The sequence below is a fragment of the Serinus canaria genome, chromosome 3 (assembly GCF_022539315.1).
Source record: "Serinus canaria isolate serCan28SL12 chromosome 3, serCan2020, whole genome shotgun sequence".
NCBI lineage: Eukaryota > Metazoa > Chordata > Aves > Passeriformes > Fringillidae > Serinus > Serinus canaria.
In genome coordinates, this window is record NC_066316.1 from 55,135,465 (window position 1) to 55,161,066 (window position 25,602).

The following is a 25,602-nucleotide window of genomic DNA, read 5'->3' on the forward strand; positions in this document are numbered from 1 at the left end:
TAGTTGTTGCAATATTTAATCAAATAACATAAATTATAGCTGTATTTAAAAACTTTTTTTTGTGCAATACAGTCCTATGGTACATAGAAACAATTACAGCAAACCAGAAAGAGGCTTGCATTTTTTAACATCACTAACTAAAAAGCCAATTTTTAAGGTGTAGCATTACTCTACATGCTCTACTGAGTACAATACACTGACTTTTTGAAGCCAATATTTCTGTACAGAGAAAAAGAGCTATTTATCACTGTTTATTTAAAATAAATCAAGCGGAGGATTTCTCTGGTTGTTCACTGCCAAAACTGTGGCATTTTCATTACAGAGTTTGCAATGTCAAAGAAAAAGAAAAATAAAAGGAGAAAAAAAAAAGCACAAATCACTTAAAGGGATCCATTTCTGGGGGACACAATCTATGCGCTGATATTGTTTAATTGTTAAAAGAACAAAGATTTTCAATGTACATTTCAGATGTCAGATACTGTAATTGATTTATTAAAGACTGGCTATCCAGTTCTAACACTGTTGTATAATGTTATGTACTTCAGAAAAAAAAAAAAAAAAGAAACAAGAAACAACACAAAAAGCTTGATAATTTAGTTTTTTGAATAAAGAAATTTAATAAAAGATTGCCTACATGTAGCATTTTAGAGCATTTTAGAACATTTTGATGAACTGCATCTGTTCTGTAAGATATTTTTTTTTGAAAGCTAAATCCGGTAAAAAATGTTTTTAAATGAAGTAACGTTTTACGAGGTGAAGGGTTAAAGAAGACTTATCCTAGCTTCTAGCCTCATTGATTTTGAACAACTCCTTGAAAACAAGGGGTTTGGAGTGTAATATAAACCAAACTTCAAGGGCTTCTAAACCCACAGATCTTACCCAAGCAAAATGCCTAGAGAAACACAATGGGTATCTTTCCTGGGTAAAGATTCCTGTACTGAGCCCTTACTCATAGCTAAGGCAGCACAGTACTCCCATCACTAGGCTGCCATGGTGTTTTTAATAGGTGTCTGCTTGGCCTTTTTATCAAAGAATGTCCAGTTTCAGGACACATTTTGATGTTTAAAGAGACAGTGACTTGGAACTTAAAAAAACCCCATCTTCATACCTACCCTACACAAGCAAAATGAGTGTTAGCATCCCTCATAAACTGCTAAAGATACACCAAGAAATTGCTCTGAATACTTGTTAAATATATATATATATATATATATATATATATATATATATATATATATAATATATATATGTTCATGTGTATATATATATATTTAATACTGAAAACCATACTAAGACTTCAGAGGCAAGGTTCTTCTCACTTACGTAGGACAAAATATGGCACAAGCCCATCGCTTTCGATTGGCCTGGAAGGTCTGGCAGTTGTGTCCTCGAGTGGAATCTGGCCTGAACACAGTTGGCTCCAACCCCTCAGTTACTCCCTGCGGGCAGCCTCCGGTGCCAGCTTTGGTGGGAGCTGCTGCTGCCAAGGCAGGTCTGCTGTGGCACTGTAACTGGGAGGATGCAGGTCTGAGTTTATCTTCTGGGGCTTCTTTTTTTTCCCTTTGTTTTACTACCTCTCATTTTCTTAATTTATTGAACATGCTTCAGATAGCAGGTTTGGGGAATTTTTTAGTCATTCTTTTTACTTGAAACCTGTGTGCTTTTTTGGGATATATATATGAACAATTTAACAAACTGTTTCTTAAACTGATTTGGTTTTGTAATTTATATAGAATTCAGGAGATGATTAAAAGGGCTATTCTCTATTCCCTATGCAAATATTTTAACTGTTGTAGTGTTTGACAAAATGGGATCTAAAACAAAAATCTGCAAAGTGGAAAAACAAATCTGTTTACAGTGGCATTGCTGACTATCCTACCATATTCAGCACTTTTAAATATTGTTATTTATGAAAATGTAGTTTAAAATGCAAGACAAAATATTTATAAATGTTTCTTTTAATAAATACCTGTTTTGTCTGAAAGTGCTACCGTGTTATGACAACTTTATTCATGTTGGTTAGCTACTTACCATTATGAATAAAATATTCAATTATTACACTGATAGAATATGAGCTATGATGTTTACAAATCCTGAGGGGGGGAAATTCAGTGAGAAAGGACTGCCTCCTTCTACTGTGAAATGCTGTTAGGAAAAAAATAATTTTTCTTGCTTTTTTCTTAATTGGAATTTAACTATGGTCCTACATATGTCTAGTATCATTTGACTAGTTATATTTACTTGGTACTAAACATATACAGCATCATATATGTATATATTTACATAGTGTAATTTCAAGTTGTTGGTGTTTGAGGCACAACACATTTAGTTCACACATCTAAGCAATGTGTAAGAGACAAAACTGCATGCAGAAGTCTTGACAAATGTAGACTTGAATACTTAATGTTACTATTTGATGGTGACCTGCTAGTCATAAGCTATCTTTATAAGATATTTCATACAGGTAGAACTTCTTGTCAACACAGACAAGTCATCCTTTCAAGACAGGTTTAAAGCTAGATATGCAGGCCCTAAAATATTACCTTGATTTCTAGCATAAGGTTCCAAAATCTGTATTTGGAAACTGTGACATAATTTTGAAAAATATTACACCAATCTTCAGTGTAATACTGCAATGAAATCACGTTCAAAAGTTTATTGTCTAAAATCCTCTGTTGGGAAGGATTTAAAAATTGAACATAGCATGTAAAGTTTCTTTCTTGGAGCAAATGCTCATATTAAAACATCTAATATACATTTCATTTATCAGTTCGGGTTTCCCAAATTTTTTTATGACAAAAATGGATGTGGTCCAAATGGACAATAAGTAACATGATCTCATTGCCTATCATACAGTTCTTTGAACACAAACTGTAAAAACGTCAAGCTATTAAACTGATTTATTGTGCATGCAGTGTACAAAACACTTTGAAAAACTGCCTAAATACACTTATTCTATAGCTTGGAATAAAATAAGTATGTATTTAACTTGTATTTCAGTTTTTCATGAGAATGTATACAGCAAGTGTACTACAGAAAGTGAACCATGTTTTTTGTCACTTTTGCCCGGTGTTTTAAATTCCTGTCAGATAGAACCTAATGCCAAAGAACCAAAAATAAGCAAATACTTCTGTACCCTCCTGTCCTTTAGGCTGAAAAGAAAGTCAATCCATACTGCGTTACACACGTGTTCAACTTAGCTGTTTACAGCCAGCTTTCACATAACTGAGCTTAAAATAGTTTGGGATATCCAGAATGAAGCAAAACTCACAGACAGTATCATTAGCATTCAGATTAGCCTGAAGGCACATGTGGTGGAAGGAGACTCAAGGTTTGATGGAGAAAAGACAGGTTGAAGACACAGGTGGCTGGGCTGCAGGTTAAACAGCTATGGCGCGGTACTATGGGAATGTGGTCATTGCACATCCAGGTCCACAGGCAGTCCATAACGCTCTTGAGTACCCGTGGAGTCCACATAGTTCATTTGCAGGACAACAGAAAGTGGACATGAACCACACTTCAGCTAGCAATTGTTACTTTTTAAATTAAAAACATGCTGAAGTGCTGCTAGGCTGTGGTCTAAACCAAGCAAATAAAGGAGACCTACAGTCTAGCTTCAACAGCCAGAGTTTAACATGTCATCTCATGCCAGCCTTGGTTCCCTAGGCAGCAAACTCAATTACAAGGAGCCAATATCTAAAATCAGGCGGGGGGCTTTTTCAGTAAGAGCAGCTTGCTGGACTGACCATGCTGTGAGCCCTTAGGAACCCACAACTTCCATACGCAGGAAGTGATTGCAGAAGCCATTTAAGAAGCATTCCACAACACCAATTCAAAAGCAATCAAAGCTGATAGAAGAAAGTCTGTAACTTCAGCAACTCTCTACACCACAAAGAGTAAAGTCTGTATTTCCACAATATCTGTGAGCCTGCTCCTGGCATTGTTGACCCAGTCAACAGAGCCTGAGTCCTTATTAAATCCAACAAATAAAATATTAAGGTTACACATAGGCAGAGAGCTGCAATGTCTCCTCCAAGTTGATCTGAATTATGTCTAACTGCCAACTTCCAAATACAGTTTTTTCTCAGCCTATAATGCTGTTATTTTTTAAAAGACCCAAGAGTAGCACTGTAGCACATTATGGGACTCAGACACAGCGACAAAAGTCCCATCCTGTTTACCACTATGCTGAGTACATTTGCAGTGACAAAGCATCAGCCCTGTTTGAACACTTCTGCCAGTAGTACAAGTGATGTTGGTGAGATGAAAGAACAAAGCAATAACAGTGCCAAAATCAGTTGGGCAAAGACTTGACAGAAACAGTGGCTGCATATTATTTTAACTTTATACCAAAAGCCTGATTTTGCCTCTTCCTTTATGCAAAAACTAACCCTGTGGAAATCCACCCTTCTCATTTAAAACAGGGATATGATTCATGTGATTCAAAGGCTGACCATCAGACATTGACTCAGATTATTATTTCTTTTTTTTCTCAAAAGTTTTATCTTAAATTACCTCTTACTCTAAGTTTCCTGAGTTTTCCATAGGTCTCTTCACAAGCTGGGCTCACACTGCAGACAGACACTTATTCATTGTTACAGAACATCAAAATATTTTCTCTGTTAAAGCATGAATTGGATCACTTTTCCTTTATGCTTCTGGAAGAAGACTTCAAGGCACTTAATGGAAAGGCAGTGGCGGGTGCAAAGGAAGCTTTTAGTGGTTGAGATTTCATGAATGATGGCCTGGGGTTTTTAACAGTGCCAGACAACTCTCACAGACTGTACATTCTCCACAAAGATCTTCCAGTGTGACTTTTACTTATAAATTATTGTTACACTGTATTTTGCCAATACACCTTATCCAAAGTTGGCACTTAAAATCATAGGAAAACATTTTTATCTAACCATTCATTTTAACGTCTAATATTCTGAATAGCAAACTCACACACTGGCCTTCAGATTTCTATCATAGAACAAAAACTTCCATGTTTTCTTTTCTGACTACCAGAACTACTTAAGTTTTCAAGAATTACTCTTGCTTTTGATATTACACTCGTGAAAATAACAATTTACTAAGTGTTACTCCAACACTGTAAGATGGTTGTAAGATATGATTGCCTGGTTCTGGTGAGACATGAACAAGAACAGAGGGAAGGCAAGGACACAACTCTGACTCCTCCAACGATTGTAATACAAAATACTGCCTAATGAAATTTTATGGATAGTTGCACATTTTTATCATAAAACATCGTCTTGAAACTGTTTTGAGTTTAGCCAAGAATCTCACTAACGATGTTATCTAAAACAAGGTAATACGCACTCGGTCTGCATTTCAGGAGGGATTTGCCCAGATCATCCCACAACACGCAGTTCCTAAATGGCTGCATCCTCACTGCTTTCCCGCTTGAAATTCACATGTAAAACGCTGTACTCAGATCTGAATTATGTAAATGGTTGTCTTTTAGTATCACCGCTAATTTCTGATGTGAAGGCACTTTGAATTGCCCTTTTTGGTTCCTCTGACAATTCATTTCTTTTCCCTTTCAATACTTAATTTTGCGCCTGCTTTCAGTACGGGGACATCCTTCCACAATTTTGGCACGGTCCTCCCCAGCGTACTTTAATTCTGAAGATTTCTTCTGGAAGGAGACGGTCCGTGAGAGTAACCCGGGTATCCAAAGCCCCAGCTCACACTCCCCACCAACCTCACTTCTACCGATGCAGACTTTAAACGGCCCCGGTAGAAACCTCAGTACCCCCGACGCTCTTGCTCAGAAGTCTGGCTATAAGCCGGCGTACGGTGGATTTGATAGGGTTTCAAATTTTTTGGGTTTTGGGGTTTTTTTAGTTCACAATGACTAACACGCCCCTCCGCGGCCTACAGAGGGCGCTCGGGGCGCCAGGCCGGGCCATGAGGGAGAGCGCCGGCCCGTCAGCTCTGGCCAATCATAACCCGTCCGCCCCACCGTGGTACAGCGCGAGACGAGGGAAGCCGAATCCCTTCGGCCATTTCCGCCACCGGAGACCCGATGATTTCCGACTGCGCCCAAAGCCAGCGCCGACTCTCCTCGGCAACTTCCGGAAACCCGAAAGGGAGGCTGCCAAGCGCGTTCGAGCGTCTCCGGAACGGCAGTGACGCCCGGGCGACAGGAGGGCGGCCGCGCTCCGGCCCCAGCCAGACATGCGGCTGCTCTCGCGGGCTCTCCGCGCGGCGCAAGGCTACCGAGCCGCGGCGCTGCCCCCTCGGAGCCTCCGGGCAGCGCCGGAGGGATGGCCGCTGCCGGCGCGGCGCGGGCTGAGCGCGCGGCCCGGCCTGGAGGAGCTGTTCGCCGCGCCCTCCCTGCGCCGCCTGCTGGAGGCCCGCGCGCGGGGCGAGGGCGGGGCGGCGCCGCAGTTGGCGGCGCGCGTGCGGCGGCTGCGCGACAAGGAGCGGGAGCTGCGCGACACGCGGGAGTTGGCGCAAGGTGCGGGACGGGGCACGCGGAGGGCTTATTCTGCCTGCCTGACGTCACCGGAGCGGCCCCGGGGGGGCGGGCGCAGGGCGGAGGCTCATTTGCATGCGCTGGCGCCATTGGGCGAGCGGGCCCTGGGTGGGGCAGGGAGCGGAGTCCCGCGCGTGGCGCCGCGCACCTGCCCGGAGGGATGGCGGGAGCGCGCGCAGGGGGCGCGCGTGTCCCCGGGCAGGGGCGGGGCGGGGCGGTGACACACGTGTCACCCCCGGGAGCCCGGGGCACCCCCGCGGGCCTTCCGCAGGCAAAGGAAACAGCCCGAGCAGAGTCCGCGAGTACGAGTGAGTGGGGGAAGTGCTTCCGCCGGCGTGGGAAGTGCTGATGCTGGAGCCTATTTCATATAAAACAAAAAGAACTAATCGGGGATAGAAAACTTCTAAAGTTTTGGTGCAGAATTTTTTTTTTTATCCATCATTCCCTTTCTGCCAAGATAGCCCAGTCCGCCTGCCTGTTTGGCAGTCGTAGAAGTCAGCACCTGAATCTGCCGTCTCCACACTGCGATTTGACTTTGTTGTGTGTCAGAAGCTGCACGCGTTTAGTTCTGCCAAATAATGGGCTGCTTTTTTACCGAAAATCAAACTTCGTTTTGATAGCAGTTAGAAAACTAAAATGTAGAAATGGACTACTTTAGCATCAATAAACGTTCATTAGATGATGAAGTATTCCCTAGAACTGTAATATTCAGATTTTTGCATACAGTGATAGGGGTATTAGTCTTTTTAACAAGGAGTGCTAATTTTGGAGCCGCTGTGCTCTTTAAATCCTTTATGTTCTTGCCACACTGAAATACAGAAAACAGTTTTTTAGAGCTACAGAATAGCTGGTGTGGAAAGGACCTTTGGATGTCACCCAGTCCACCCTCCTTCTCAAGCTAGGTCACCCACAAGTTGCTCAGGATTTGACCCGATTAGGTTTTGAGTATCTCCAAAGATGGAAATTCACAACCAATCTGTGCAACCTGTGCTATTGATTGACCACTGGCACAGTAATTGTTTTTTATGGTTGGCTTGGATTTTAGTTTTGGATGTTTTAGTGGAAATTCTTTTATTTCAGATTTTTCTCATGTCTTATACCTGCACAGGATTAGAAAACGCTTAATATGTACTTAGAATCTTCTTTACAGACCATATTAGTAATTTGATTTTCTAACAGGTTTAGTGTTTTGGGGGAGGGAGGGGTTGTGGGGTAATATGGTTTTGGTTTTGGTTTTTTTTTTTTGGTAAAGTAAGTTCTTCATGTGGTTATTTTTTTTAAAAGGTTTTCTTAGAATGGCACTGATATATGTCTGAGGATTAACCATACTCAAATATTTCAGATGAGAATGAAGATTTCCGGAAGCTTGCAGAAACAGAAATTGCTTCCTGTGAAGAAGAGATAGCTGAACTGAAACAACAGGTTAGATCCCCTTATAAAGCCCCTGTTTCCTTGCCATTCTTAACATAACAAAGCCAAATTGTCTTCTTGGGGCTGTTCAATCCCTTCCAACCCAAACTATTCTATAATTCTCATTAGGATGTATGCGATAAATTCTTCTTCCTCCCCACTGTGTAGTTATAGTCCCCAAATAGTGTCTGTTAGCCAAGGAAAATGAAAAAAACAGGTGCTTTAAAGACATCCTGTAAGCGAGTGCCTGTTTGTACCTGGAAATGTTTCAATCAAAGTATCTTTTTAAATAGATGCTATAGTTTGTCTTGTCTGGGTGTATCTTTATGGATGTTCAACACCTAAGCCCTTGGAAACGTTAAACTTACATAGTGTCACTCACCGGTGGGTTTGAAAAAAATGTAATACTATGTAACTACTCTGGGCTGCTACTTTGTATGAATTTAACAGAGTAGCTCTGTTATTTAACAAAAAAAAAATCCTTAGGTAAACAGACTGTTTCAACTTTATATTACTGTAGAAGCTGCTATGGTTGTATTCTTTATTCCTCCAGCAACAATACAACAGTCACTTCATAAATATCTTCTGTAAATATTTATGAATCTGTGAAAAGAAGTCATCATATGTGGAAAGAAACATCACCCAATCCTAGTAAAGGATGAGGATTTAAAAGCATTTGCAAATCATCCAGAATTTTGATTCAGCATGCAAAATTTTTATCATTTTTTAGTTTTGGTATATCTTTCTTCTGCAAATGAGGCTCTTTTTTAAAAAAAATAAATAAACAAATAATACATTTGTGTTGTTGTTGAAGGACTGTGCTCCTAAACATCCTTCTTAGCTCTGCAGCTGAGATAGAATTAAAGGGGACTCTGATTCAGTTGTGTTGCAAGAACAGGCATGTATCCTGTGGTTTACCCTCAGAATGCTCCTGATGGATTGAAAACATCTGTGAAGCTTTGTGGCTCTCAAGAGAGGCCTGTGTAGCTCCTGTGACCCTGAACAGACACAGGGAGCCTTCCTGCAATGCAGCATCACCCTTGCACACCTTTGCCTGGCTGAAGCCTGTCCTCAGGGCATGAGAACACAGCCTGGATCAGTTACAGAGGGATCTGGCATTTTACACTCTCTCAGGTGTGGACAGCAGTGTCAGAGAGGAGACTTAGCTGGGTGCTTTTGTATTCACAGATAGTGTTGCTTTTGATTCCTTCAGAAGAAACAGATGAGAGTGATCTTGTCATGGAAGTAACTGCTGGAGTTGGAGGGCAGGAAGCCATGCTGTTCACCTCGGAGATATTTGATATGTATCAACGATATGCTGCTTATAAAAAGTGGAAATTTGAAGTTTTAGAATACTTTCCCAGTGAACTAGGTCAGTAATGAAAAAACTGTAACTTCCTAATTCAAGTTGAAACACTCGTTCATATGATATTTTAATTTCCAAAGTAAAGGAAACTAATTTGCACTATCTTCATTTTAGAAGTGGAATATTGTTTGAATGTCTGAGTACAGTTCTCTTCAGCTTCTATATTTGGGCATGAAATTCCATTTCAGAAAAACTATTAAAATTCTAAAGTGCTACAAAGAAAATTTGTCTTTTAGTAATTTCATTTCTACATTTTAAAATTATCAAAAGACAAGTGCTTGGCAGAAGGAAATTTAGAAAATTATACAGATATGCTGGTTTAGCTTCTTTTTTAATAAAGATTATGTAAACTTTATTTCGCTGCAGTGTTCTATTTAGTTATCTAATGTTTCATTGTTTATAGATTAGGTTGGTGGAAGATTGAAAAATCTGGTATTTGTTATGCATCTATTGGCTTAGAGGAATCAGTTTTATTTAAAAAAATCTTGAAGTTTAATCTAAAACATTTTAAATTTATTTGTAATATCTTATCTAGAATATAAGAGAATGGGATATTTGGATATAACTCATCTGTAACAGCTGTTAAAATCTTTATTAGAATTTGATTTTCAATAGTGTTATATTTGTAAACTGTTTTAATATCTTTCTTTAGACTTCTTAGCAAGTATCTTATTTCATGTTCAGAAACATGAACTCAGGCTCCTTCTAGAGTGGTTCGCTCCTCTCTAGAGTGACTGCTAATAGTTCAATTTTAATATCCTTTAAAAAAAATTATGATACTTGAATTCCTTATTTTCTACTATCTAGACTTGTTAATATTAATAAACTTCTTGTATTGTTAAGAGCTCATGTGCCAAGTAAACTTATACAGTTTACTTGGTGACAGGGATGAGAATCTTCATTTTAGAGTGCATCTTGTTGCTGAAGGAACAAAGTCATGTTCAAGCCAACTGAACTCTGTTTATTTCTTTTTTAAAAAGTAAATTGAATAAACATTGTACACATTAGATGGGTGTAAACAGAAAAGAGGAAGGGTCTGGGTCTTTTTTTTTCACATTCTAGGGGGAGAGGAGAGTTGGGTTTCCATTGAGGCAAGACTTGGATTGGGTAAACCCCAGCAGTCTCACACACTTCACCTTCAGAGCACAGTTTCAGTCAGCTTAAGCAAAGCCTGTCTCATCTTCCAGCCAGCTGTATGTTTCTTCTTTCTCAGCTCTTGCAGTTTTGAGGCCACTGTGCTAATTGGATCAGTCCGCTGATTTGGCTGAAAATTGCCTGTTATGGAACAGTTGTAGGACAGGTCTGACTTAGATTATAGTCCTAGGATTGGAAGAAAAAGTGAGTTGGGCTTGGCTTCCCTTTTGGTGAAAGCTCAGTCCTTGGACAAGGAGCCCACACTCTCAGAGATGTTCTCATTAGTGCCTTAAATGGGAAATTGAACTAATATGTTAACCTAGTTTAAATCTATCCATATTTTCTCTTTGAAAGGGCTAGGTTTTTTAAATGCTTATATGTTTATTTTAAAATCTGTTTTGCTAAGGGTTTGTTTATGCAACTTAATTAACATTTAGGATGTAAATCTTAGGAAAAATCAAGGCAGTGCTAGCTTTTGTCAGCCTCTTGCAGGTTAATTTTTGATTTTGTGTAACCACATATTATCAAAACAGATGCTGGAGATAAATTGGGAGGTAGGGGCACTATACATGACATGGCCAATGAAACGGATATTTGAACCCTCAGGTTCAAAGTGTCTGTGCTGTGCTGAGTAAGAGTGGGGCTAAGGATGCTGGTGACATCCCACCCGCATTCCATTTTTATTGATCACATGAGCAAAAGGGAGGTCCTGCGTCAATCTCCCTTAATTCAGAGAACTCCTAAATTTGAAATCTGAAGGTGAGCATGTATGAACAGGTGCATGTTAAATAAAGCTGCAATAAAATACAGGTTACAGTCCACTCTTAAATGACTATTGACCTACCCCATGGGATGCCACTATGCAAAAATAGCATATTGAAGATTCAGCACACATGTTGAAGCACAAACTCACATGTCATTATTTATCCACTGCTTCTCACCCTGTAGTAGCCAGCAGGGACACAGATGTGGGACTTTTCCCTCATCTAAGATGCCACATAAAATTGAGCTCAAATGCATACCCTTGTTCTGAGTAAATCAGATATGAGGATAGATTGGGACATTTTGTTTGAAAGGGGCAAACACATAGTTATCAAGAGATAACTACATTTAACAAGCCTACAACTTTTCTGCCAGCATAAAAGGTCTGTCAAAATTTCATTAGATTTCACTGCAGTTCTTAATAAACCTGTGTTGGAAGTAGTCAGTTTGAAGCAATATGACCTAAATATCTGTCATGTGAACCAGTTTCTTGGTCATCTTATTCTGAGCACTGTAGGCACACATGCCACTACAAATTTTAAAAGCAGAAGGATAAAAATTATGTGAAATTGAAAGCCAAACTGCCTCTTCCTATCTTTCACCAATATGACTGTAAAACAATATCTATTTTAATAAAGTTATGAGTGACTGAACACATCCATGGAGGTGAACAATCGGGACTGTGACTGGCAGGTGACTTTTTCTTGCTCCACAGGGCAATTTTAGATTCCATGTTGTCTTCATTCTACTTTTTTAAAAAGCTGTTGTGTCATTCCTATGGTTGAGTTCCTTAGTCTGAGAAATAGCTTAAACCAGCATTTCTGAGAAGTGTGTGCCTCTTCTTTTCCTCAGCTGTGGTTTCATTTTGCAAGGCTTGAAGAGCAATACTCTTTCAAGGCCACCTGTGTCTTCTTCAGTTATTCCATTGGCACACCATCCACTGTGATGAGAATGGGATTTGGGAATTGAGCTGCATTAAAAACAAAAATGAGTGAAATATATTCATTTATAATATATACAGTGGCATATATTAATTCATTATATATAAATGATACATTTGTTTATAGTGCCATCACTTCTTTGATCATCACTTCACTTATACTGCACACCAGCAAACAAGGAAGATCAAGAATATCATAAAGTAGTAGAGCAACAAACTCTGTCCCAAAGCCATGATTGCTATGGGCTTGACTTCCAAGTTCCAAGCTGTTCAATGCTGGTAGGATGTTGCTGTCAAGTGTTTGCCAGAAGGCATTGGTAAGAGGTGCAAGAACCTGTGTTCTGTATGCTCGAGAAAAAAATTTATATAAATGTATATAAAATGTATAAAAATGTATATAAAAAATTAAATTGCACTCTACAAAAGAGAATTTGACAGTCCTTTACTTTTTGAGGTAGTGTGTGAGTAAATATGTAGGGCTCTAAAGTTATTCTTGCATTTTTGGCGTCATTTTGCCCAAGTATTTAAATGGTAAAATCATCATTTAAGAAAGCAATGCCAGTGGTGTGTAAATACACTGTTTGAGGTATAACAGCATAGTACCAGCAGTTCTTAAAGATTTACAAGTGGTTTTCTTCTCTGTTTAAGGTGGCCTAAGACATGCAGTAGCCAGTATTGCTGGTGTTGAGGCTTACAAATACATGAAGTTCGAAGGAGGAGTGCATCGTGTTCAACGGGTACCAAAGACAGAAAAACAAGGTCGCATTCACACCAGCACAATGACTGTTGCAATATTACCCCAACCCACTGAGGTAATATTTATCTTTCAGTATTACAGAACTTACCAGGAGCAATGTTTGATACCAAGTGTTTTCTGCCTCTCTTGATATTCTCACATAATGACTTTTTTAATCTTAATTTTAAATTAGATCATATCTGTTATTTTATTTTTATCACAGGGATGGAATAAAGAATTTCTGTCTTTTCTCATAATCCTAATTTCAGTAAAGTCACGGAACTATGTCACTTTAATTAATTCTTGAAAATTCACTGTGATGGTCTCACATGTTTTGTGGAAAACTACATTTTCTGCAAAGTAACAAAAGACTGAATCATTTACCAGGCTCATAGATTACTTCTTTTTGCACTTCCTCTTTCCCATTTTTGTAGGGTCCTCACTTGCCTGTTCTAAAATGTATGATAATTCAGTTTTGCTATATTTGCTTGCTTAAAAGCAGTGGGCTAAGAAAGCTTTGTTTTGGCTAAGAAAGCCTTGTTTTGGTCTTAGTTTCATGTTGATGTAGCAGATTGACAAAGATGTTACTCCTTCCTGAACTTCCTTGAAAATGTATTGCTCTTTCCTCACAGAGACTCCACCCCAAACCCAAAAAAGGGAATGTCTTCCATTTCATTTAAAAAGCATCTAATCAAGCTCAAATATTGGTTAACTCTGCCAGAAGAGAATGCAGAGCTCTCAGAAGAGAGGAAAATTAGTGCTAAGCAATGGTTATGCATTAAGTTACTCTTTGACTGATTTCTGGGGTTCCATCGTGATGCATTCCAGTCTGACTACCAAGATTTCTTAATATGTTTATAAGAGGATTTGAATTAGTACCCATAAGCATTCAGAAGTTTGATCTTGCATGAATGTGCCTTCTAAAATAAACTGACTGTGCATATTTGATATCTGTCTAGAAAGAAACAACATAAAATACCTTTTTTCTCTTCTTCTGTCTCCCATGACAGATGAGGCTGCAAATTAGTCCAAAAGATCTACGGATAGAAACAAAACGAGCCAGTGGAGCTGGAGGCCAGCATGTCAATACCACAGATAGTGCTGTGCGGATAGTTCACATTCCAACAGGTGCTGCTTCATCCTTTCCTTAGTACAAGATCTACATTCCAAAACTGCTGTCAGAATTTCTTTTGAAACAATGGTTTTATTTTTGAACCTGTGCAACAGTAGGGAAGCGGTTTAACGTAGTTTTCATGTCTATTCGTACTACTCTAAATGCATCATCTTATGCCCACTCCAGTTTTTAACAGTGAAGAATACTGGCTTTATTAGGTAAGCTCTAATTTTGCTATTAAGCATGACACTCTAAAAGCAGTCAGATCAGTTTCTATCAAAAAATTATATTTAAGCTTTCAGATAATGAAAATCACACCGAAAAATGGAGTAGGTTGAAATCTAATGATCTGAATTTTCTTGACTAGTCTCCAAAACAGAGATTGTGCTATTTTCATATTAAAACATTACTTCTAATTGCAGAGTCTACTCAGAATGCCAGCTCCCATTCGTCTGCTGGCTCCTTTCCCGTAGATGACACACATAATTAAGAGGCCCATCCCTCTGGCTCAGGTTAGGAAACATAGCAGGGATAAGATACACCCTCAAACACTACCTGATTTTAGCTGTTGTATGGGGGCTTTTTATTGCCATTCCTAAGCTTTTTACTTCCCTTTGAGCAATTCACAACAGGCTTCTTGACTTTCATTGCATTTTAACTTTTCTCTACCACAAACATTCATCAGGCTTTACACAGTTTCAGGGTAATCCCAAGCCCTCTTTATCTTCATGTATCCGGATTTTTGCCACCCATTTTGTTGTATCTGTTCAAAACACTGATCCATTCTGCACTTATTGTATCACTTTAGTAAAGCAGAAGGCAAGCAGTGGAGAGGTTAAAATTCTGTTAACTATATGGTGACAAAAACATTGCCCAGATTAAAAGTGTTTTGCATTGCCTATATGTTTGGATAAAAACACAGCAAACTAAAAACAGATTTTCATTTTTGCTGATGGCAGTAATTAGGGTGTGTTATAGAAATCTTAAAGTGTATTGCAATTTTTTTGCACTTATACACAGTTAATGGAGAGGGGGTTTATGCCTCACATTAGCTCCAGACTTTTTCCTCTTCCACTTTTCCCTTTTTCATTTCTCTGATCTCTCTTCCCTTAAAATTGTCCTGTTGCTTCTTCTATTTCTCTCATCCTAAATCTTTTTATAAACCTTCACTGTGATCCAAAATGCTGTTTATAAATAAGTCTTTCAGAAAGTAATACTATGTAATCCTATAAAATCATCCTCTAATATTACCAGAGCTACTTAATAAGTCCAGATAACAACTTGGCTCATACTATATTTCTTCTTCCTGCTCCTTTTTTGGGCCTTTCATTTCTTACCTTTAATTGTGTGTTTTGGGATGAGAAAGCACACCTTTCTATTTTTTTAAATAAAATAGTGCTCACTTTTTCATATTCTGATCATATGCTAAGCAGTCACTATCTTATGTATTTTACTGTTCCTTAAATTCTACATTTCCTGGAACTGTGGCCAAAATTTATGAGTAATGAAGGTGTCTTTTATAAGTCAGATCACATCACATATCTTTTATTTCATTATCCATCTGTTGTTCAGGTGAAATAAATTTCCACTGAATTAAATTTCTTGTCTTATGGCTTAAAGCACCTGTATAACTGAGCCTACACGTCTCTCCCAAAATGTTTCATTACTCATTAATAAACCTGGACTTCTACATTCCCAGTCCAAATGTAACAGCCTAATATAACATATAAAAAATCTTCCAGAAATTGCAGAGCTCTTTTAGTATGTGTTAATCTTAAATGCTAAATGTCACGATATTTTTGACAGGGATTGTGGCTGAATGTCAGCAAGAAAGATCCCAAATTAGAAACAAAGAGAAGGCTATGCAAATGCTATGTGCTAAACTATACAACGCCAAACTAGAAGAAGAAACCAAAAAGAGAAACTATGCTCGAAAGATTCAAGTAAGTTTCATTTAGTTGTGATCTAATTCTGTATAAGCATATGTCTTTAGGGTAACACCTTTGTTGAACACCAAGTAGTAAATAGAAATACAGAGCAGCAGGAGCCCAGGAAGGACTTAAATGAGGCAAAAAAAAGTCAAAGAATCACAGAATGGTTTGGATTGGCAGGGACCCTAAAAACAATCTAGCTCCAACCCTCCTACCATGGGAAGGGATGCCTTCCACTAGGCCACTCTGGAGAACAAAATTTGTGGAGTCCCCAAGCTCTCTGAACAACAGCTTTGCATTTTGCTGCAGTAGTAAAGGCTAAATATTAGCCAGCCTTAAAATTTCAGAAGTAGATAAATCCTAGAGATCCAGTGAAACAAACTGGATTGCAGCATGAAGAACCAGAATAGGATTAGAAAAGATGCAGTAAAATTGGTTTTTCACATGTTTGAGAACAATTACTGCAGCTGTAGAAGTGATCTGAGTGCTATGTAGCTAACAAATTTTGTATAGTCATGTGAGGAAGAGAAACCTTTTGCTTTATATGCCTAATCACTATTTCACCATTTTTAAAAGATGATGGTAAACTGATTCTTCTTGATCAACAGATTGGGACTAAAGGAAGATCAGAGAAGATCAGAACATACAATTTTCCACAGGACCGGATTACAGACCACAGAATAAGCAGATCAGTGCATCACGTTGAGTCTTTCATGCTAGGGGAAGAAATGCTAGATGAAATGATACAAACTCTGAGAGAATATGCTGATTATGAATCTCTAATGGAAATTATTTCAGAAAATGAAAAAAATAATTCCTCCTGAACATTATTCTTTCTCAGGCCATTACAACAGATGTAGACCTTGGTCGTCTAAGAAGCTTCTCAGAGCACTACCCAGAAAATGGAACTTCTTTTCAGATCTTGAAAAGCATCACGACTTGTTTCCTCATGAATATTAAACAGTTTTCTTACTTGCTGAGTAAAAGACTTTATTATCTTCATATAAGACATTATTGCTGCAGTAGTACTTTTGAAAAGTTTATTTGACTGCACCAAAAGTAACAGCAGTTTTTAACTTCTACTGAGAACTGATACACCACTCTCAAAAGGTATGCATGTGTTAAAAAAGGAGTTATTTCTAGTTCCCATTTTCATTTAAACTATGGCTTAACCATCACACAACAGTGTGAAATGGCTTACTTGGGAGAGCAAAAAAAATCCTATTTTGTTTAAGTGATTGGAAAAAAGTGATAAATTAATGACCCCACTCTATCTATCCACATATTTATTAATCACTTACATGTGTCATGGGAAAGGGAGTCAAAGAGTATCTCTGTCATGTTTTCAAGGCCTTCAGGCCCTTATTTATAAATACAAAAGAAGTTTAGGAATATCCCTTGTCTGAGGAAAAAAAGCCATGGAAGCAAAGTGACAAATCATATGAATAGGTTTTGGAACAAATGTTTCTGTTCTTGAGTCAAAAATAAAAGTAATTGTTACAATACTGTTCATCTGATATTTTAGTATCAAGCTGACTTCAGTTCAGAGTCTCCTTTACGGTTTTAATGGAATGTCCAAGTTACTGATTTTTCTAAAAGTTATGCGCTATGACTGGCACTTACTGGTTCTGTCTGTTCATTTAACAGCATTTTACAACATCTGATACATTTGGTTTGATTATCATTATTTTTTTCTAGTAAACACTGCATTGTAACTATGATTAAGTTCCAAGTCTTTTCATTTAAGATGCATTCATTAACTTCAGATGAAGGAATGTCTGTGTGCATAAGATGGGGCATACGTATTTCCTTTTGATAAGCTTGAGTCCTAGGTCTGTATTTATTAGCAGCTTTATAACTCCAAACTGGCATATAAAAAAGTAAAAAGAAACATTGACTCAATGTTTGTGTAAAATAATTAGATACCTATTGGAGCAGAAACTAGGACTGGAGTCTTCATTCTAACCAGATCAGTATTGTAAATGGAGCACTGGAGAGTATTTGTGGCAGTCCTATGGATGTGACTTAAAGCCAGGCCTTATTATGCCAAGTGATGTATTGAGTTTGCTGTTCAATTTCATATTCTTCCAAACAAATAAGGACCATTGACCAGGTCGGTACACTGGACTTCTGCATGAAACTTAGATAATTGTTTAGGTCTTTGTCACCTTAGACCCTCCCCGATCTTCCAGCTTGTAGCCTGTCTGGCCAGATCCTGCCTCCCTATTCTCTGGCTCTTGGACAAACACTAAATGTGTTGTTGCCAGGCTCTGATCAGTGTGAGAAAAAACAGACATCATGCAGCTCTGGCAGGAGGCTGACAGAGGTATTCCAAGCCTGGTGTACATAGTGCTGTATGTAGGGGGATTTCACTGTCCTTGGCCTATCGTGTCAAGACTTGAAGTCCCCCACTTACTCTGTATTAATTTTCATGCAGGGGATGTTGTATCTGCAAATGCAACCTCCTTGAGCTGTGAGCAGATTGCCTTTCCAGCAGTGGTGGGGATCGCTGCACTGGTGTCCAGTCAGCCTAGCTCCCAGTAGTGCTCCTGCTCACTCTGCCACCACTGGTAGCATTGGTCACATAAAACAAACACAATTCTTTTATGGGGAGCAGCCCAGATCCTCTGCCAGACTTTAATCACAGAATGGGTCACGTTAGAGGGGACCACAGTGGTTCATGCAGTCCAACATCCCTCCTTAAGCCTGGTCATCCTAGAGCACATGGCACAGGATTGCGTCCGGGCAGTTCTTGAATATTTCCAGTGTGGGAGAGAATCCTTTCCCGGTAAAGGAGCTTTGCACGTTCGGAGCGTGACGGGGCGATGGGCAGATCCCTGGCGCGTCCATTTAAACAAGCAGACGCAGATGTAGCTGGGCGCCAGGCTGCACTCAGGCGCGGATCAATGCCACAACGCGGCATCCTCGGGTTCCTTCGGGAGCGGGAGCGGTGCGGGGCCGAGGGCGGGAGGAAGGGGCGGGCGGGAGCGGCCAGCGCGGGAGTCGCGGCCGCGCCACTCGCGTCCCTCCCAGGCGGCCGAGGAGGGAAAGCGAGGGGCGGGTCCGGCCCCGCCCACCGCGCCGTCCATTGGCCCCCGCCGCCTGCCAGCCGCCCATTGGCCGCGTCCGGCGCTCGGGCGCCTCGCCATTGGCTGCCGCGGTTTTGGACACCAAATTTAAAGTTTTTAAAAAGCGCCCGGCGCGAGCGGGACTTACTCTCTGCCCGCGGCGGCGCCGGCGCAGCCCTGCAGGTGAGCGCGGGGCGGGCGGCGAGCTCCGCAGGGAGCCGCTGCGGGACTCCACGGCCGGGGCGCCGCTCTCGGGGGCCGGCTGGGGGGCAGCGGGGCTCCGCGGTAAGGGCTCTTCGGCTGGGGTGGCGGGAGATGCCGGTGTACGTGGCGGCGGGACCGTGCGGATGCTAGCGGCGCTGCGGCGGGGCCAGACGGACTGGGGAGGGGATTTGGCGGCCGCCCGGTCTCACTGCTCTCCTAGCCTAGCCCCGCACTAGCCCCGCAGCTATCCCGCCGGAGGGACTGGATGGGACGGGACGGTGGCGCGTTGGCGGCCAGGGAGCGCCCTGATCCCGCCAAGGAGCCGCGTGTGGGGTGGTCCCGGCGGCTCGCCGCACTGACGGGGCCGGGGCCGGCGGGGATGCGGATCGCAGCCCGGCTCCCGCCGGCGGGCAGCTGCGGGCGGGGAGGCGCCGCGCCGCGCTGTCTCCCGCTCGCCGGCCACGCCGTCGAAAGAGCATCCCCCCGGCGCGCTCCTGCCCTCCCCGCAACCGCCGTTTTAGGGGGGATTCTCTATTGCCGGGAAAATCCTTCATTTTCGAGGAAGCCTTCATTTTCGAGGGCAGGATGCCCTCGAGAGGGCAGGGTTTAGTTCCCGGGGCCGTGGGGCACGGCGGAGCCGGGACCCGGGCTACCTGCACCCACCCGGCCGGGCCATCTTGAGCGCTGGGCGGGAGAAGCCTGACAGTGCCGCGGGGCCCCGCGGCTGAGCCCGCTCCTCTGGGGGTCGGGGCAGGCCCTTGTGCACCGAAATGTGATTTGGGAACATTTTCCAAATCATCAGGATTTCAGCCCCAAAGCCTCTCTGGCCGTTCGCATGGACTGGGGGAATGGGAGGACGAGGCTTAGGAAGGACTTGCATTTCTTCCCCCAAATCGCACGATACAAAGCCATAAGCCTATTTGCTCCTTTCTCCCACCAAACGTAGGTACAAAGAGAGAACTTTTTCTCTAAGTCGTTCATGAAACACATTTTTCTCGTTCTTCTTTACAAAATTGCTGGAAGTGCTTAAAAACTTTAAAATGCTTACTTAAATCGGGATCTTCTATTTCCTATGGATTGCAAAGCATGTTGAAACTTATTTTCCCTTTTAAGTTTAACTGGGAAGAGATGACCTCCTTCTCCCCTTCAGCTCTCGCCCATCCCCCCGCAATTGTTAATATAGATAGCACCACATTTCGCGGGGGAGGGGAATGGAGTAGGGCAAGAAAAGGACCTATCAATTCTCCTATGATATCTATCGACCTCCCATCCTCTTTAAATCATGCTTAAAGGTTTATTTCTCTGACCATTGTTTAAGTATGGCTGCTTTCCTTTGTATTTTACTCACACATGTGAGCACTCAAGCCTTTCCTGTGCCCCCCAGCCTCCTCCCTTCTCAAAAATGCCAGATATCTGGCTGCAGCAGCAGCATTGCTTCTGGTCTTGGATGCAAACTTCAGGCTTCTCTGGCCTGCACAGGCCTGCAGTCACTCGTGGACCCTCTGCCACTGGTGTCCCTTGCAGGGACCTCAAGTGTCTTGACTGTGTTGCCACCTTTATGGCAGGAAGTGGAAGCACTGGTGTTTTTTCGTTTAGCTGGTGAAATGGTGACCAAGTAAAACACTCAGTCGGTTTTTTTTTCCCTAGTTATATGCAACATAAAACTAGTTTTTGGGAAACTAGATCTTACATAGGTATAATCAGTGTCTGTTCAAATCCTTAGTTCCATTAGTTGTATTTTAGTTACCAAAGAGTGAGTCAGATAAAAAGGGTGAGTCAGGAGGGAACCATGGTAGGGTCTTTGTAAGAGAAAGAATTTGTGATTAGTTTATGCTGTGTTTTCATTCTGCCCTTGTTGTTTCTTGCAGAATACAAGCAACAAAATGAAATCGAACCTTAACCGCTCTTGCAAAATGAAACGTGATTTTGATTCTCTTCGTGCTGGGTTTGCACCACTGAAGTGTGCTGGGGAGAAAACAAGACTGGAAAAATCCTGCCCCTTGAATTATGAGGAAGGCTTTTGTAAAAGCCATGCAGAAGAACATCAGAAAATACTCCTTAGTGACTCATACCATGCAGCCACCAGAAATATAGATCTTGAAGATGGAGAGAGACCCATACATAACAAAGAAAACAACCAAGGAACCCAGAGACTTGATGAAGGTATCTGTGAAATGGAGGCAATGGAAAGCAGTAAGCTTAATGAGGACAGTGGTTATTCCTCTATGTTAAGTACTCACTATGCTGATGCAATAGAACATGAGGATAGTTTACCTTTGGCTGGGAATCTCTGTGGTACACCAAAGCATTGTCTCATGAAGAACCAAAAACCAGAACAGTTTTCAAAGAAGACACTGTTGCCAGTAATTCATTATGAAGAAGTGGTTTGCTCAACTTTGAAAAAAAGCGGTAAAAGAAATCTCAAGTCTTGGGCTGCTGTAGATAGAATTGTTTCTAGGGGAAAATTTGAACTTTGTAACTTAATTGGAAAGAAAATGGGGCTGGATAGAATAGACATTCTTGCTGAACTCTTCCAAAAGAACCTGAAGCATATATTAGCAAACATTTTAAGGCATCTCAGCGAGATGGATTTAGTAAAGTAAGTATGTTCATGTAATTGTATTTCACTAGAAAGGAAAAAACCTAATCACATGCCTTGATGTGTTAGATATGGGGATTATGACATTTACTCAATGTTTAGTGTTATGTGTTAATATATTAAAATATGAACTGGCAATGTAAGCCGAGATACATATGGAGGATGTGTCTTTTCCCCAAAAATCAAATTAAAGACTACAACTGTGAACATATTCTATGTTTATGTAAAAGATAAAGGTTATGCTTGCTATTTAATAAATCCCTTTCCTAGGAGGCAACTGATGTGTTTGTATTGTTGTTGCAGTTTTGCCAAAGTCAGCACAACATGGCAGAAGATTCTACAAGAAGATAAAAGGATTTTCCAAATGTATAGCAGAGCTGTGAAAAACCTTTCTGTAAGTTTCTGCACTGAACCATCAGTGTTTTTCTGCTATTTCGGGTCTCCTAAGCTTAAGAGATCACAGATACGTTTCTTAGATTGAAAACTGTCACTGGAGTGTATAAGTTTCTCCTGTTTGGATGCCTTGTCTCAAGCATTGCTAGTTACCTCAGGGACATTGGGGACCCCAAGGAAGGTTGACTGAGAAGGTGACCCAAGGAGAGATGTAGATGTTTTTAAGAGTTTCCACAAATCCTGTGTTACAGAGAAAGGCAGGAAGTAGAGAGTCATTGCCAGCAGAGCCCACTGGGCAAGCCCTAGAGTCTCCCAGCAGGGACTTGCTTGTTTCAGTATCCCCACTGATCCAAAAGGGAGGAAGACTGAGATAAAACACTCAATTGGCTCTGTGAATCAGGGTCTCTGTTTATAGCAGGAGTCTCTGAAGCTCACCATGCCTGCTACGGAAAATTGAAAAGCTTTTTGCACTATGAGCTATTCCTATTGCCTCTGTCCTGTGAACTAAAAATACTTGATCCATCCACACTCGACTAGTGTTTTATCGAGTCAGGATTCTTAAAACTAACAGGTTTTTTTCCTTCTTGAGAATTGGAGAGAAAGAACAAACAAAGGCTTAGGATCTGCCACAGGATAGGGTTGTTAACCAGTATAAATTTTATGTAGTATTTTACAGTGCTGTCGGGGTGAAACATTTGTACTGAATATTCATCCCATAAAGTTTGATTTCTTCCATGATATTGTATGCTTTCTTGCTTAACTTGAACTGGAAACTCACAAAATTTGTGGGTGGAGGTTTTTTTTTCACAAAGAAAGCCTAAAGAATTCCTGTTCACCATAAAGAATTGGAAGTACTGATTTTTGCTTAAAAAGATTATGATGAATAGGTTACATGCTTGAGAAGATGGCTGGGTTTTGACCAGGAACTAGGGAGCTGTTCCATGCATTTGTAACAGAAGTGACTGTGAAAATAATGGTAAAGTCAGTAGCACTCCTTGGTGTGATGCTTTAGTATTGGAAACCAGGAGGAAGAATCTAAAGTTACTTAATTACTTCTGTTAAACACAAAACTCTGTATCAAGTAAGTTCTCTTCCTGAATTTAAGTCTTTTGTTTTTCTTTTCATTAGAATGTCACTAAGGCACCAGAGCATGGTGCTACAAGAGAGTACGTTCTCTACAGAGTGTCCTTAGCTTCCATTCAGAAAGCAACCCCACCAAAACACTTGAACAAAAAAACCACCAGATCCAAAGCATCTAGGAATCACAGCAGGCTCACAGAGTTTTCTGAGGTAAGTGGTTGTCTGGCAAACAATCACCTTGTAAAGCATATTTCTGATAGTAGTATCTCCAGGTTCAAGTGTTCGTAATTCTTATTAATATGGCTGCCAGCTTTTGCTTAGTGTTCCTATTTTAATAGGCAACTGTCAGAATCTACTGGAGAGAATATTGACATACTGGGATGTCCTACATCCTTTTTTTCCTCCTTAAGAATTCTACTTAGTGAATTTTTTTTTCTCCTTAAATTTTGTCTTCTCAGATCTGAAGAAATTTAAGTCATTTTGTGTTATTTACCATGGGTTTATAATGAATCACATATTTTCCAGATAAGCAATATCACAAAAACTGTCAACTTTGCTTTAAAACTGATGGACAAAATTGCTTTAACTACTTATTAATAGTGTGTCACAGATTTGTCAGTAACTGCCAACAGCTTGTTTCCTCTTCACCTTTTTTGAAGCTAGTTTTTTTTTCCCCACATACTTGCAAAGTAGACCTACACCTGTATCTTATAAGACTTTTAAAAATGCTTATTGAAAGTTATTGCTTATTAGTAAGCAAATTATTTTCCTAACTAGAAAAAAGGTTTTATGCTCAAGTCTTATTCTGCAAACTGATGCAATAATACAAGAAGATAAAAGGTCACAGGAAAGTATAATCAAAATGCTGTAATACTACTATACAGGATTTTGTAGCATTAGGAGTGTAAAAGTACAGCTGTTCAGGAGCAGTCTTAAAATTCACTTCCTGATATGTGCATCTTTACACAACTACATCACCATCCTTGAATGAGGTTTGGAAGATTCAGGAAGGCCATTATCCTTACTGCTCTCAATTTAGCCTGTCCTTTAACTTTTAAATTTCAAGAATTTTAAATTTGCTGCCTCTATTCCAGTTCAAAATACCTGCAATTATATCCTGGTTATTCCTGTTCAGAGCTCCATCAGAATTTGATGCAACAAGAAATAGGCTAAGTTTTTAGTTTGTCTCCTTATGTTAGGAGAAGTTGCTATATGTTTTGTGGAGTGTGTTTACCCTCTACTCATGGCTTCCTGTGTGTGCTTTTTCCAACAGGCTGCCAGGAACTTGAAGAACACTGAAAGCCTTAAAGCCTGCTATCGCTGTGGCTCACCTGCCAAGTATGACTCCTACCTCCAAAGAGCAACGTGCAATCGTGAGAGTTGTGGCTTTGACTTTTGCACCAAGTGCATGTGCAGCTACCACAGCTCCAGTGACTGTGTGAGCAGCAAACCAGTGAAACACAGCTCCACACCGGGGCCGCTTCCTGGGACTAAGAAAAGCAAACAGAATCTAAAGAGATTGTGACCCATCCCCCCAGTACAAATTGGCAAATGTCCCATAAAAGTCTTTCAGTCATCCGCAAAGAGGATGCTTTCTGCTATTCCATCTTCATAAAATGGTTCATTCTGTTATTCCTCTGTACTATTTAAAACATCCTGCTCAGAAAGGTTTTAAAAGCATTTCTAGTGCTGTTGAGTGAGGTGAGTGCAGCCCCTTTTAATGTGAAAATATGAGGGAGATTAGATTTTATGGTTTTTCAAAGCTCTGCCTTTGATTTTTAAACGTGGACATTCATAATACTATTTTCTCTGATGGCTTCTCTTATGTGTATCTGAACTAGCTCTTCATGTCTTCTTTCATTTCTTGAACCTTTTCTAAGTTCAAAAAAAAAGTACTGTATGTTGGCTATACTGCTAAAAAATACTTTGACTTTTTTTTGAATTCACAAGCTAATTTTAATATTTGTATATATTTGTAAATATTATTCATATTTGTCTTGTAAATGTGAAAATAAATGATTATTCTCAGCAACCTGGTTGGTAAATCTGACCTTCCTATTTATCATCCTAAGTGTTTCTCATGCTCTTTTTGCAGGTATTCTAGTATGTGCTTCTTTAAATTGTTGATTCAACAAGGGGCAAGTCCTCCTGGATTTCTCTAAAGCAATGTACTGAATCCATTGTCATGCTGTATTCCTGCATCTTCCCTAAAGGCTCTTATCAGCAATTGTTTATAGTGTCAATAGTGCCAGCACTTCCTTTTCATTTCAATGGAAATTTTTCTTTTGGCTGGATTTATGCTGCTGTTGCCAAACTAGCTCACTGTCAGCAAAGTATTCCTGATCCCACAGTAAAGAAAGGCAAGGTTTCAAGAAATAGAC

General features: G+C 40.4%; 2 protein-coding genes across 5 annotated transcripts; both read left to right on the plus strand.

Moving 5' to 3' along the window:
• The first annotated feature begins 6,036 nt into the window (after positions 1–6,036).
• Positions 6,037–17,598, plus strand: MTRF1L (mitochondrial translation release factor 1 like). 3 transcript variants are annotated; one of them, XM_009095328.4, is made up of 7 exons: positions 6,037–6,466; positions 7,827–7,906; positions 9,083–9,266; positions 12,745–12,908; positions 13,843–13,960; positions 15,753–15,889; positions 16,486–17,598. In XM_009095328.4, exons 1-7 carry the CDS (start codon positions 6,184–6,186, stop codon positions 16,699–16,701), a joined length of 1,182 nt encoding a protein of 393 aa, XP_009093576.2. In that variant the 5' UTR covers positions 6,037–6,183; the 3' UTR covers positions 16,702–17,598. The 3 variants fall into 3 exon arrangements, with proteins under 3 accessions (XP_009093576.2, XP_018775491.1, XP_050828514.1); XM_018919946.3 differs by lacking the exon at positions 6,037–6,466 and adding an exon at positions 6,711–6,792; XM_050972557.1 differs by lacking the exon at positions 6,037–6,466 and having other exon boundaries at positions 7,857–7,906; positions 9,108–9,266.
• A 1,456-nt stretch (positions 17,599–19,054) lies between these two features.
• On the plus strand, positions 19,055–25,249 carry FBXO5 (F-box protein 5). 2 transcript variants are annotated; one of them, XM_030235447.2, is made up of 5 exons: positions 19,055–19,128; positions 21,018–21,748; positions 22,052–22,142; positions 23,270–23,431; positions 24,495–25,249. In XM_030235447.2, the coding sequence occupies exons 2-5, from the start codon at positions 21,033–21,035 to the stop codon at positions 24,744–24,746; spliced, it is 1,221 nt and encodes a 406-aa protein (XP_030091307.1). In that variant the 5' UTR covers positions 19,055–19,128; positions 21,018–21,032; the 3' UTR covers positions 24,747–25,249. The 2 variants fall into 2 exon arrangements, with proteins under 2 accessions (XP_030091307.1, XP_030091308.1); XM_030235448.2 differs by lacking the exon at positions 19,055–19,128 and adding an exon at positions 19,147–19,230.
• Positions 25,250–25,602: the final 353 nt, after the last annotated feature.

What these genes read in the sequence shown, in the direction of transcription:
- FBXO5 (XM_030235447.2), top strand. Translation starts at nt 21,033, where the DNA reads ATGAAATCGAACCTTAACCGCTCTTGCAAAATGAAACGTGATTTTGAT. An exon ending in AGCGAGATGGATTTAGTAAA is followed by an intron (nt 21,749 to 22,051) that starts GTAAGTATGTTC and finishes TTGTTGTTGCAG; the next exon opens with TTTTGCCAAAGTCAGCACAA. An exon ending in GGCTCACAGAGTTTTCTGAG is followed by an intron (nt 23,432 to 24,494) that starts GTAAGTGGTTGT and finishes TTTTTCCAACAG; the next exon opens with GCTGCCAGGAACTTGAAGAA.
- MTRF1L (XM_009095328.4), top strand. Translation starts at nt 6,184, where the DNA reads ATGCGGCTGCTCTCGCGGGCTCTCCGCGCGGCGCAAGGCTACCGAGCC. An exon ending in TAGCTGAACTGAAACAACAG is followed by an intron (nt 7,907 to 9,082) that starts GTTAGATCCCCT and finishes TTGTATTCACAG; the next exon opens with ATAGTGTTGCTTTTGATTCC. An exon ending in TATTACCCCAACCCACTGAG is followed by an intron (nt 12,909 to 13,842) that starts GTAATATTTATC and finishes CTCCCATGACAG; the next exon opens with ATGAGGCTGCAAATTAGTCC.